The 13546-nt window shown below is 38.4% G+C and overlaps 1 protein-coding gene across 1 annotated transcript in view; it reads left to right on the plus strand.

The window, feature by feature from the left end:
- Positions 1-13546, plus strand: part of LOC133561250 (cyclin-dependent kinase 17-like) — a 135796-nt gene that overhangs the window by 33434 nt on the left and 88816 nt on the right. The window contains exon 2 of the mRNA XM_061914600.1: positions 9971-10103. Within this exon, the coding sequence (XP_061770584.1) occupies positions 9977-10103 (127 nt within the window). The 5' untranslated portion in view covers positions 9971-9976. The remainder of the gene's footprint in view (positions 1-9970; positions 10104-13546) is intronic.

The following is a 13546-nucleotide window of genomic DNA, read 5'->3' on the forward strand; positions in this document are numbered from 1 at the left end:
ATGCAACACTGCATGGACAAAAGTAGTCTGGTCACAATGCAACACTGCATGGACAAAAGTAGTCTGGTCACAATGCAACACTGGATGGACAAAAGTAGTCTGGTCACAATGCAACACTGCATGGACAAAAGTAGTCTGGTCACGATGCAACACTGCATGGACAAAAGTAGTCTGGTCACAATGCAACACTGCATGGACAAAAGTAGTCTGGTCACAATGCAACACTGGATGGACAAATGTAGTCTGGTCACAATGCAACACTGCATGGACAAAAGTAGTCTGGTCACAATGCAACACTGCATGGACAAAAGTAGTCTGGTCACGATGCAACACTGCATGGACAAAAGTAGTCTGGTCACAATGCAACACTAGATGAACAAAAGTAGTCTCGTCACAATGCAACACTGCATGGACAAAAGTAGTCTGGTCACGATGCAACACTGCATGGAAAAAAGTAGTCTGGTCACGATGCAACACTGCATGGACAAAAGTAGTCTGGTCACGATGCAACACTGCATGGACAAAAGTAGTCTGGTCACAATGCAACACTGCATGGAAAAAAGTAGTCTGGTCACAATGCAACACTGCATGGAAAAAAGTAGTCTGGTCACAATGCAACACTGCATGGACAAAAGTAGTCTGGTCACAATGCAACACTGCATGGATAAAAGTAGTCTGGTCACCATGCAACACTGCATGGACAAAAGTAGTCTGGTCACAATGCAACACTAGGTGGACAAAAGTAGTCTGGTCACAATGCAACACTGCATGGACAAAATTAGTCTGGTCACAATGCAACACTGCATGGACAAAAGTAGTCTGGTCACGATGCAACACTGGATGGACAAAAGTAGTCTGGTCACCATGCAACACTGCATGAACAAAAGTAGTCTGGTCACAATGCAACACTGCATGGACAAAAGTAGTCTGGTCACGATGCAACACTGCATGGACAAAAGTAGTCTGGTCACGATGCAACACTGCATGGACAAAAGTAGTCTGGTCACCATGCAACACTGCATGGACAAAAGTAGTCTGGTCACAATGCAACACTGGATGGACAAAAGTAGTCTGGTCACAATGCAACACTGCATGGACAAAAGTAGTCTGGTCACCATGCAACACTAGATGAACAAAAGTAGTCTGGTCACAATGCAACACTGGATGGACAAAAGTAGTCTGGTCACAATGCAACACTGCATGGACAAAAGTAGTCTGGTCACAATGCAACACTGGATGGACAAAAGTAGTCTGGTCACAATGCAACACTGCATGGACAAAAGTAGTCTGGTCACAATGTAACACTGCATGGACAAAAGTAGTCTGGTCACGATGCAACACTGCATGGACAAAAGTAGTCTGGTCACAATGCAACACTAGATGAACAAAAGTAGTCTGGTCACAATGCAACACTGCATGGACAAAAGTAGTCTGGTCACGATGCAACACTGCATGGACAAAAGTAGTCTGGTCACGATGCAACACTGCATGGACAAAAGTAGTCTGGTCACAATGCAACACTGCATGGAAAAAAGTAGTCTGGTCACAATGCAACACTGCATGGACAAAAGTAGTCTGGTCACAATGCAACACTGCATGGATAAAAGTAGTCTGGTCACCATGCAACACTGCATGGACAAAAGTAGTCTGGTCACAATGCAACACTGGATGGACAAAAGTAGTCTGGTCACAATGCAACACTGCATGGACAAAATTAGTCTGGTCACAATGCAACACTGCATGGACAAAAGTAGTCTGGTCACGATGCAACACTGGATGGACAAAAGTAGTCTGGTCACCATGCAACACTGCATGAACAAAAGTAGTCTGGTCACAATGCAACACTGCATGGACAAAAGTAGTCTGGTCACGATGCAACACTGCATGGACAAAAGTAGTCTGGTCACAATGCAACACTGCATGGATAAAAGTAGTCTGGTCACCATGCAACACTGCATGGACAAAAGTAGTCTGGTCACCATGCAACACTGGATGGACAAAAGTAGCTGGTCACAATGCAACACTGCATGGACAAAAGTAGTCTGGTCACAATGCAACACTGCATGGACAAAAGTAGTCTGGTCACGATGCAACACTGCATGGACAAAAGTAGTCTGGTCACAATGCAACACTGCATGGATAAAAGTAGTCTGGTCACCATGCGACACTGCATGGACAAAAGTAGTCTGGTCACAATGCAACACTGCATGGAAAAAAGTAGTCTGGTCACAATGCAACACTGCATGGACAAAAGTAGTCTGGTCACAATGCAACACTGCATGGATAAAAGTAGTCTGGTCACCATGCAACACTGCATGGACAAAAGTAGTCTGGTCACAATGCAACACTGGATGGACAAAAGTAGTCTGGTCGCAATGCAACACTGCATGGACAAAAGTAGTCTGGTCACAATGCAACACTGGATGAACAAAAGTAGTCTGGTCACAATGCAACACTAGATGAACAAAAGTAGTCTGGTCACAATGCAACACTGGATGGACAAAAGTAGTCTGGTCACAATGCAACACTGGATGGACAAAAGTAGTCTGGTCACAATGCAACACTGGATGGACAAAAGTAGTCTGGTCACAATGCAACACTGGATGGACAAAAGTAGTCTGGTCACAATGCAACACTGGATGGACAAAAGTAGTCTGGTCACAATGCAACACTGCATGGACAAAAGTAGTCTGGTCACAATGCAACACTGCATGGACAAAAGTAGTCTGGTCACAATGCAACACTGCATGGATAAAAGTAGTCTGGTCACAATGCAACACTGCATGGATAAAAGTAGTCTGGTCACAATGCAACACTGCATGGACAAAAGTAGTCTGGTCACAGTGCAACACTGGATGGACAAAAGTAGTCTGGTCACAATGCAACACTGCATGGACAAAAGTAGTCTGGTCACAATGCAACACTGCATGGACAAAAGTAGTCTGGTCACAATGCAACACTGCATGGACAAAAGTAGTCTGGTCACAATGCAACACTGGATGGACAAAAGTAGTCTGGTCACAATGCAACACTGCATGGACAAAAGTAGTCTGGTCACAATGCAACACTGCATGGACAAAAGTAGTCTGGTCACAATGCAACACTGCATGGACAAAAGTAGTCTGGTCACAATGCAACACTGCATGGACAAAAGTAGTCTGGTCACAATGCAACACTGGATGGACAAAAGTAGTCTGGTCACAATGCAACACTGGATGGACAAAAGTAGTCTGGTCACAATGCAACACTGCATGGATAAAAGTAGTCTGGTCACAATGCAACACTGCATGGACAAAAGTAGTCTGGTCACAATGCAACACTGGATGGACAAAAGTAGTCTGGTCACAATGCAACACTGCATGGACAAAAGTAGTCTGGTCACAATGCAACACTGCATGGACAAAAGTAGTCTGGTCACAATGCAACACTGCATGGACAAAAGTAGTCTGGTCACAATGCAACACTGGATGGACAAAAGTAGTCTGGTCACAATGCAACACTGCATGGATAAAAGTAGTCTGGTCACAATGCAACACTGCATGGACAAAAGTAGTTTGGTCACAATGCAACACTGGATGGACAAAAGTAGTCTGGTCACAATGCAACACTGCATGGACAAAAGTAGTCTGGTCACAATGCAACACTGCATGGACAAAAGTAGTCTGGTCACAATGCAACACTGCATGGACAAAAGTAGTCTGGTCACAATGCAACACTGCATGGACAAAAGTAGTCTGGTCACAATGCAACACTGCATGGACAAAAGTAGTCTGGTCACCATGCAACACTGCATGGACAAAAGTAGTCTGGTCACAATGCAACACTGCATGGACAAAAGTAGTCTGGTCACCATGCAACACTGCATGGACAAAAGTAGTACATGGATATAACATCAATGTACAAACAATCAAACACACACAACATATGTCCTGTGCTGTGTTGAAAAAATGTGTAGAATAAAAATTACATTTCAACATTTCTATTGACAAATATTTGTGTCAGCCTGCCATACATTGATAGTAGGCTAATAGAGCTAATATAGACACTTACATCATGTGTTGTCTTCATATTATCACTTCTATAAGACTTAAAGTCATTTTGATAGTAGGCTAATATAGACACTTTACATCATGTGTTGTCTTCACTGTAACACTTATATAAGACTTTTGAAGTCATTTTGATAGTTGGCTAATATAGACACTTTACATCATGTGTTGTCTTCATTATAACACCTATATAAGACTTTTAAAGTCATTTTGATAGTAGGCTAATATAGACACTTTACATCATGTGTTGTCTTCATATTAACACTTATATAAGACTTTTGAAGTCATTTTGATAGTAGCTTAATATAGACACTTCCATCATGTGTTGTCTTCATTATAACACTTATATGAGACTTTTAAAGCCATTTTGATAGTAGGCTAATATAGACACTTAACATAATGTGTTGTCTTCATTATAACACCTATATAAGACTTTTAAAGTCATTTTGATAGTAGGCTAATATAGACACTTTACATCATGTGTTGTCTTCACTGTAACACTTATATAAGACTTTTGAAGTCATTTTGATAGTAGCTTAATATAGACACTTCCATCATGTGTTGTCTTCATTATAACACTTATATGAGACTTTTAAAGCCATTTGATAGTAGGCTAATATAGACACTTAACATAATGTATTGTCTTCACTGTAACACTTATATAAGACTTTTAAAGTCATTTTGATAGTAGGTTAATATAGACACTTCCATCATGTGTTGTCTTCATTATAACACTTATATGAGACTTTTAAAGTCATTTTGATAGTAGGCTAATTAGACACTTCCATCATGTGTTGTCTTCATTGTAACACTTATATAAGACTTTTAAGGTCATTTTGATAGTAGGCTAATATAGACACTTTACATCATGTGTTGTCTTCATATTAACACTTCTATAAGACTTAAAGTCATTTTGATAGTAGGCTAATATAGACACTTTACATCATGTGTTGTCTTCACTGTAACACTTATATAAGGCTTTTGAAGTCATTTTGATAGTTGGCTAATATAGACACTTTACATCATGTGTTGTCTTCATTATAACACTTATATAAGACTTTTGAAGTCATTTTGATAGTTGGCTAATATAGACACTTTACATCATGTGTTGTCTTCATTATAACACCTATATAAGACTTTTAAAGTCATTTTGATAGTAGGCTAATATAGACACTTTACATCATGTGTTGTCTTCACTGTAACACTTATATAAGACTTTTGAAGTCATTTTGATAGTAGCTTAATATAGACACTTCCATCATGTGTTGTCTTCATTATAACACTTATATGAGACTTTTAAAGCCATTTTGATAGTAGGCTAATATAGACACTTAACATAATGTGTTGTCTTCATTATAACACCTATATAAGACTTTTAAAGTCATTTTCATAGTAGGCTAATATAGACACTTTACATCATGTGTTGTCTTCACTGTAACACTTATATAAGACTTTTGAAGTCATTTTGATAGTAGCTTAATATAGACACTTACACCATGTGTTGTCTTCATTATAACACTTATATAAGACTTTTAAAGTCATTTTGATAGTAGGCTAATATAGACACTTCCATCATGTGTTGTCTTCATTATAACACTTATTTGAGACTTTTAAAGCCATTTTGATAGTAGGCTAATATAGACACTTAACATAATGTATTGTCTTCACTGTAACACTTTTATAAGACTTTTAAAGTCATTTTGATAGTAGGTTAATATAGACACTTCCATCATGTGTTGTCTTCATTATAACACTTATATGAGACTTTTAAAGTCATTTTGATAGTAGGCTAATTAGACACTTCCATCATGTGTTGTCTTCATTGTAACACTTATATAAGACTTTTAAGGTCATTTTGATAGTAGGCTAATATAAACACTTCCATCATGTGTTGTCTTCATTATAACACTTATATAAGACTTTTAAAATCATTTTGATGTTGGCTAATATAGACACTTCTATCATGTGTTGTCTTCATTATAACACTTATATGAGACTTTTAAAGTCATTTTGATAATAGGCTAATATAGACACTTTACATCATGTGTTGTCTTCATTATAACACTTGTATAATACTTTTAAAGTCATTTTGATAGTAGGCTAATATAGACACTTTACATCATGTGTTGTCTTCACTGTAACACTTATATAAGACTGTTAGTCATTTTGATAGTAGGCTAATATAGACACTTCCATCATGTGTTGCCTTCATTATAACACTCATATGAGACTTTTAAAGTCATCTTGATAGTAGGCTAATATAGACACTTCCATCATGTGTTGCTTTCATTATAACACTTATATGAGACTTTTAAAGTCATTTTGATAGTAGGCTAATATAGACACTTCCATCAAGTGTTGTCTTCATTATAACACTTGTATGAGACTTTTAAAGTCATTTTGATAGTAGGCTAATATAGACACTTTACATCATGTGTTGTCTTCATTATAACACTTATATGAGACTTTTAAAGTCATTTTGATAGTAGGCTAATATAGACACTTCCATCATGTGTTGTCTTCATTATAACACTTATATAAGACTTTTAAAGTCATTTTGATAGTAAGTTAATATAGACACTTCCATCATGTGTTGTCTTCATTATAACACTTATATAAGACTTTTAAAGTCATTTTGATAGTAAGTTAATATAGACACTTCCATCATGTGTTGTCTTCATTATAACACTTATATGAGACTTTTAAAGTCATTTTGATAGTAGGCTAATATAGACACTTCCATCATGTGTTGTCTTCATTATAACACTTATATGAGACTTTTAAAGTCATTTTGATAGTAGGCTAATATAGACACTTCCATCATGTGTTGCTTTCATTATAACACTTATATGAGACTTTTAAAGTCATTTTGATAGTAGGCTAATATAGACACTTCCATCAAGTGTTGTCTTCATTATAACACTTGTATGAGACTTTTAAAGTCATTTTGATAGTAGGCTAATATAGACACTTTACATCATGTGTTGTCTTCATTATAACACTTATATGAGACTTTTAAAGTCATTTTGATAGTAGGCTAATATATACACTTACATCATGTGTTGTCTTCATTATAACACTTATATAAGACTTTTAAAGTCGTTTTGATAGTAGGCTAATATAGACACTTCCATCATGTGTTGTCTTCATTATAACACTTATATAAGACTTTTAAAGTCATTTTGATAGTAGGCTAATATAGCACTTTACATCATGTGTTGTCTTTATTATAACACTTATATGAGACTTTTAAAGTCATTTTGATTGTAGGCTAATATAGACACTTCCATCATGTGTTGTCTTCATTATAACACTTATATGAGACTTTTAAAGTCATTTTGATAGTAGGCTAATATAGACACTTCCATCATGTGTTGTCTTCATTATAACACTTATATAAGACTTTTAAAGTCGTTTTGATAGTAGGCTAATATAGACACTTCCATCATGTGTTGTCTTCATTATAACACTTATATAAGACTTTTAAAGTCATTTTGATAGTAGGCTAATATAGCACTTTACATCATGTGTTGTCTTTATTATAACACTTATATGAGACTTTTAAAGTCATTTTGATAGTAGGCTAATATAGACACTTCCATCATGTGTTGTCTTCATTATAACACTTATATAAGACTTTTAAAGTAATTTTGATAGTAGGCTAATATAGACACTTTACATCATGTGTTGTCTTCATTATAACACTTATATGAGACTTTTAAAGTCATTTTGATAGTAGGCTAATATAGACACTTACATCATGTGTTGTCTTCATTATAACACTTATATAAGACTTTTAAAGTCATTTTGATAGTAAGTTAATATAGACACTTCCATCATGTGTTGTCTTCATTATAACACTTATATGAGACTTTTAAAGCCATTTTGATAGTAGGCTAATATAGACACTTAACATAATGTATTGTCTTCACTGTAACACTTATATAAGACTTTTAAAGTCATTTTGATAGTAGGTTAATATAGACACTTCCATCATGTGTTGTCTTCATTATAACACCTCTATGAGACTTTTAAAGTCATTTTGATAGTAGGCTAATTAGACACTTCCATCATGTGTTGTCTTCATTATAACACTTATATGAGACTTTTGAAGTCATTTTGATAGTTGGCTAATATAGACACTTTACATCATGTGTTGTCTTCATTATAACACTTATATAAGACTTTTGAAGTCATTTTGATAGTTGGCTAATATAGACACTTCCATCATGTGTTGTCTTCATTATAACACTTATATAAGACTTTTAAAGTCATTTTGATAGTAGGCTAATATAGACACTTTACATCATGTGTTGTCTTCATTATAACACTTATATGAGACTTTTAAAGTCATTTTGATAGTAGGCTAATATAGACACTTACATCATGTGTTGTCTTCATTATAACACTTATATGAGACTTTTAAAGTCATCTTGATAGTAGGCTAATATAGACACTTTACATCATGTGTTGTCTTCATTATAACACTTATATGAGACTTTTAAAGTCATTTTGATAGTAGGCTAATATAGACACTTACATCATGTGTTGCCTTCATTATAACACTTATATAAGACTTTTAAAGTCATTTTGATAGTAAGTTAATATAGACACTTCCATCATGTGTTGTCTTCATTATAACACTTATATGAGACTTTTAAAGTCATTTTGATAGTAGGCTAATATAGACACTTCCATCATGTGTTGTCTTCATTATAACACTTATATGAGACTTTTAAAGTCATTTTGATAGTAGGCTAATATAGACACTTCCATCATGTGTTGTCTTCATTATAACACTTATATGAGACTTTTAAAGTCATTTTGATAGTAGGCTAATATAGACACTTACATCATGTGTTGTCTTCATTATAACACTTATATGAGACTTTTAAAGTCATTTTGATAGTAGGCTAATATAGACACTTACATCATGTGTTGCCTTCATTATAACACTTATATAAGACTTTTAAAGTCATTTTGATAGTAAGTTAATATAGACACTTCCATCATGTGTTGTCTTCATTATAACACTTATATGAGACTTTTAAAGTCATTTTGATAGTAGGCTAATATAGACACTTCCATCATGTGTTGTCTTCATTATAACACTTATATGAGACTTTTAAAGTCATTTTGATAGTAGGCTAATATAGACACTTCCATCATGTGTTGTCTTCATTATAACACTTATATAAGACTTTTAAAGTCATTTTGATAGTAGGCTAATATAGACACTTCCATCATGTGTTGTCTTCATTATAACACTTATATAAGACTTTTAAAGTCATTTTGATAGTAAGTTAATATAGAAACTTACATCATGTGTTGTCTTCATTATAACACTTATATAAGACTTAGAATTTTTCGACAGATGAGTTGATTGTAGTTTTGGTCCAATATGTGGCTTCCAACAAGTTGTGTTGAATCACTTGTAGGCTTGAAGGATGCTGAAGTGGATGTGTCATGAGAGGGGGCAAAGGTCAAGAGTGGAGGAAAGAGATGAGGCAGGGGTCCATCTGTGTGGCGCTGAGGTTCAGTGGGACATTTCTGCGTCTGTTTCCTCGCCGTGTTTCCTACACACACACACACACACACACACACACACACACACACACACACACACACACACACACGAGGGTGGGGCGTTGCGAGAGCAGCCCGATGTCGCCAGCAAGGTGTTTCCTGCATCAACACGCTTCTCTCTAGTTAGTTTTCATGTCCTCTGGTGTAACCGTGCAAGTATCCCAGTTTGAGTCGGCCATCTTTTATTGCCGCCGTCTTCATAGTTGCTGTTGTGCAGGTTGATGAATATTGGATTAGAGGCAGTCCACTTCCTTCAGGAGGCTGCAGTCCCTCGCCATCACTTGTCCAACTGTGCCGCTGTCCTCGGGCCAAGGCTGACCCGGGCTGTGTTCTTGCAGGCCGCCATGGAGAAGATGAGGAGGATGAAGAAGCGTCTGTCGTTGACGCTGCGCTCCAGCCAGAGCGTGGACGAGTCGCTGTCGGAGCTGGCGGAGCAGATGACCATGGAGGATGGCGGCACCAAGGACAACGGTCAGTGTGTGTGTGCTTGTTGGTGCTTCCATGTCCTGTTCCAGTATGTCTTCCCACATCTTACAGTCCTTGCAACCCTCAGTCAAATCAATCATCTTGTAATTAGCACATTTTCCTGACTGCAGCGGGATATAAGCCACACCCACTCCCTTTTAGGGAAATATGTTTCCATATATCAGCTGCAGTCACAGATGTAGAAATGAGTTATTTACACAGAAATATTCTGTAAATGTTTATTTACATGCCTCCATTGTTTCCAAACAGTGTCTGTCACATGGCAGTAAAACGGCCGATCAAACAAAACAGAAGTCATGGTCATGGAGCCACTAGCTGCACAAGCTAGCTCTCCAATCAGCTAAACAGACTCAATAATTCCACACTGATGTTTTGCTGAATTTACTGAGGAATTTGTGAAAGTGAAACAATACAAAAAGAATGTAACTTAATAATACTAACACTGACACTCTTATTAGCTGATGCTAACGGCGCTAGCATCCTTACATTACGATAGCACATATAAATATGCATGAAAACACTCCCACAGACATCACACTTGAGTAGTCAGTATTGTTTTAGTTATATTGCAAAACTTACAAACGCTATTAATGGCTGGACAACGGAACGACAATTGCACTTTTGGTTGAAACCTCTAAATGGAAGAACAGTGCAGCACCTGCAGAGAGACAACTTTTCCAACAGACGGTGCTCTCGCACAAACAAGAATACATCTATTCAGTGTCTTTGCTTGTTTTTTCTTCAAAAACTATTTGTATTATGGCCTTAAGCGAAGAAAAATCCATAAATTAGCTGCACCGTTTTATAAGACACAGGGACTTAAAGCGTAGGGAAAAAATTTGACTTATTGTCCGTGAATTAACAGAATGATAATGAATGTTTTTTTTTTAAAGAGATTACTGGTTTGAAAAACTCATGGTTGCATGAAGATGGCCTAAAAAAAGGTTTTAATTTTTAAAAAGTGTTTTAATTACTTTTTAAATAGATTGTTGAAATGTATAAAATATTAAATGATACAAAATTACAATTATAATTGGATTTAGAATTGGGATGAATGATACCGCCCGCGACCCCAAAAAAGGGACAAGTGGTAGAAAATGAATGAATGGATATGTAAATGTACTGTTGGCTGTGCTGCTGCATCAATGACCGTCTTGACCGTGTTGACCATGTTGACCATGTTGACCATGTTGACCGTGTTGACCATGTTGACCGTCTTGACCGTGTTGACCATGTTTACCATGTTGACCATGTTGACCGTCTTGACCGTGTTGACCATGTTTACCATGTTGACCATGTTGACCGTGTTGACCATGTTGACCGTGTTGACCGTGTTGACCATGTTGACCATGTTGACCGTGTTGACCGTGTTGACCGTGTTGAACATGTTGACCATGTTGACCATGTTGACCGTGTTGACCGTGTTGACCGTCTTGACCGTGTTGACCATGTTGACCGTGTTGACCGTGTTGACCGTGTTGAACATGTTGACCATGTTGACCATGTTGACCGTGTTGACCATGTTGACCGTCTTGACCGTGTTGACCATGTTGACCGTGTTGACCGTGTTGACCATGTTGACCGTGTTGACCATGTTGACCATGTTGACCGTGTTGACTGTGTTGACCGTGTTGACCGTGTTGACCATGTTGAACGTGTTGACCATGTTGACCATGTTGACCATGTTGACCGTGTTGACCGTGTTGACCGTGTTGACCATGTTGACCGTGTTGACCGTGTTGACCGTGTTGACCGTGTTGAACGTGTTGACCATGTTGACCATGTTGACCATGTTGACCATGTTGAACATGTTGACCGTGTTGACCGTGTTGACCGTGTTGACCGTGTTGACCATGTTGACCATGTTGAACGTGTTGACCATGTTGACCATGTTGACCATGTTGACCATGTTGAACATGTTGACCGTGTTGACCGTGTTGACCGTGTTGACCATGTTGAACGTGTTGACCATGTTGACCATGTTGACCATGTTGACCATGTTGAACATGTTGACCGTGTTGACCGTGTTGACCGTGTTGACCGTGTTGACCATGTTGACCATGTTGAACATGTTGACCGTGTTGACCGTGTTGACCATGTTGACCATGTTGACCATGTTGACCGTGTTGACCGTGTTGACCGTGTTGACCATGTTGACCATGTTGACCATGTTGACCGTGTTGACCATGTTGACCGTCTTGACCGTGTTGACCATGTTTACCATGTTGACCATGTTGACCGTGTTGACCATGTTGACCGTGTTGACCGTGTTGACCATGTTGACCGTGTTGACCGTGTTGACCATGTTGACCATGTTGACCGTGTTGACCGTGTTGACCGTCTTGACCGTGTTGACCATGTTGACCATGTTGACCGTGTTGACCGTGTTGAACATGTTGACCATGTTGACCATGTTGACCGTGTTGACCATGTTGACCGTCTTGACCGTGTTGACCATGTTGACCATGTTGACCGTGTTGACCATGTTGACCATGTTGACCGTGTTGACTGTGTTGACCGTGTTGACCATGTTGAACGTGTTGACCATGTTGACCATGTTGACCATGTTGACCATGTTGAACATGTTGACCGTGTTGACCGTGTTGACCGTGTTGACCATGTTGACCATGTTGACCGTGTTGACTGTGTTGACCGTGTTGACCGTGTTGACCATGTTGAACGTGTTGACCATGTTGACCATGTTGACCATGTTGACCATGTTGAACATGTTGACCGTGTTGACCGTGTTGACCGTGTTGACCGTGTTGACCATGTTGACCATGTTGAACGTGTTGACCATGTTGACCATGTTGACCATGTTGACCATGTTGACCGTGTTGACCGTGTTGACCGTGTTGACCATGTTGAACGTGTTGACCATGTTGACCATGTTGACCATGTTGACCATGTTGAACATGTTGACCGTGTTGACCGTGTTGACCATGTTGAACGTGTTGACCATGTTGACCATGTTGACCATGTTGACCATGTTGAACATGTTGACCGTGTTGACCGTGTTGACCGTGTTGACCATGTTGACCATGTTGAACGTGTTGACCATGTTGACCATGTTGACCATGTTGACCATGTTGACCGTGTTGACCGTGTTGACCGTGTTGACCATGTTGAACGTGTTGACCATGTTGACCATGTTGACCATGTTGACCATGTTGAACATGTTGACCGTGTTGACCGTGTTGACCGTGTTGAACATGTTGAACGTGTTGACCGTGTTGACCATGTTGACCATGTTGACCATGTTGACCGTGTTGACCGTGTTGACCGTGTTGACCATGTTGACCATGTTGAACATGTTGACCGTGTTGACCGTGTTGACCATGTTGACCATGTTGACCATGTTGACCATGTTGAACGTGTTGACCGTGTTGACCGTGTTGACCGTGTTGACCGTGTTGACCGTGTTGACT

The sequence above is a fragment of the Nerophis ophidion genome, linkage group LG10, assembly GCF_033978795.1.
Source record: "Nerophis ophidion isolate RoL-2023_Sa linkage group LG10, RoL_Noph_v1.0, whole genome shotgun sequence".
NCBI classification, from domain to species: domain Eukaryota; kingdom Metazoa; phylum Chordata; class Actinopteri; order Syngnathiformes; family Syngnathidae; genus Nerophis; species Nerophis ophidion.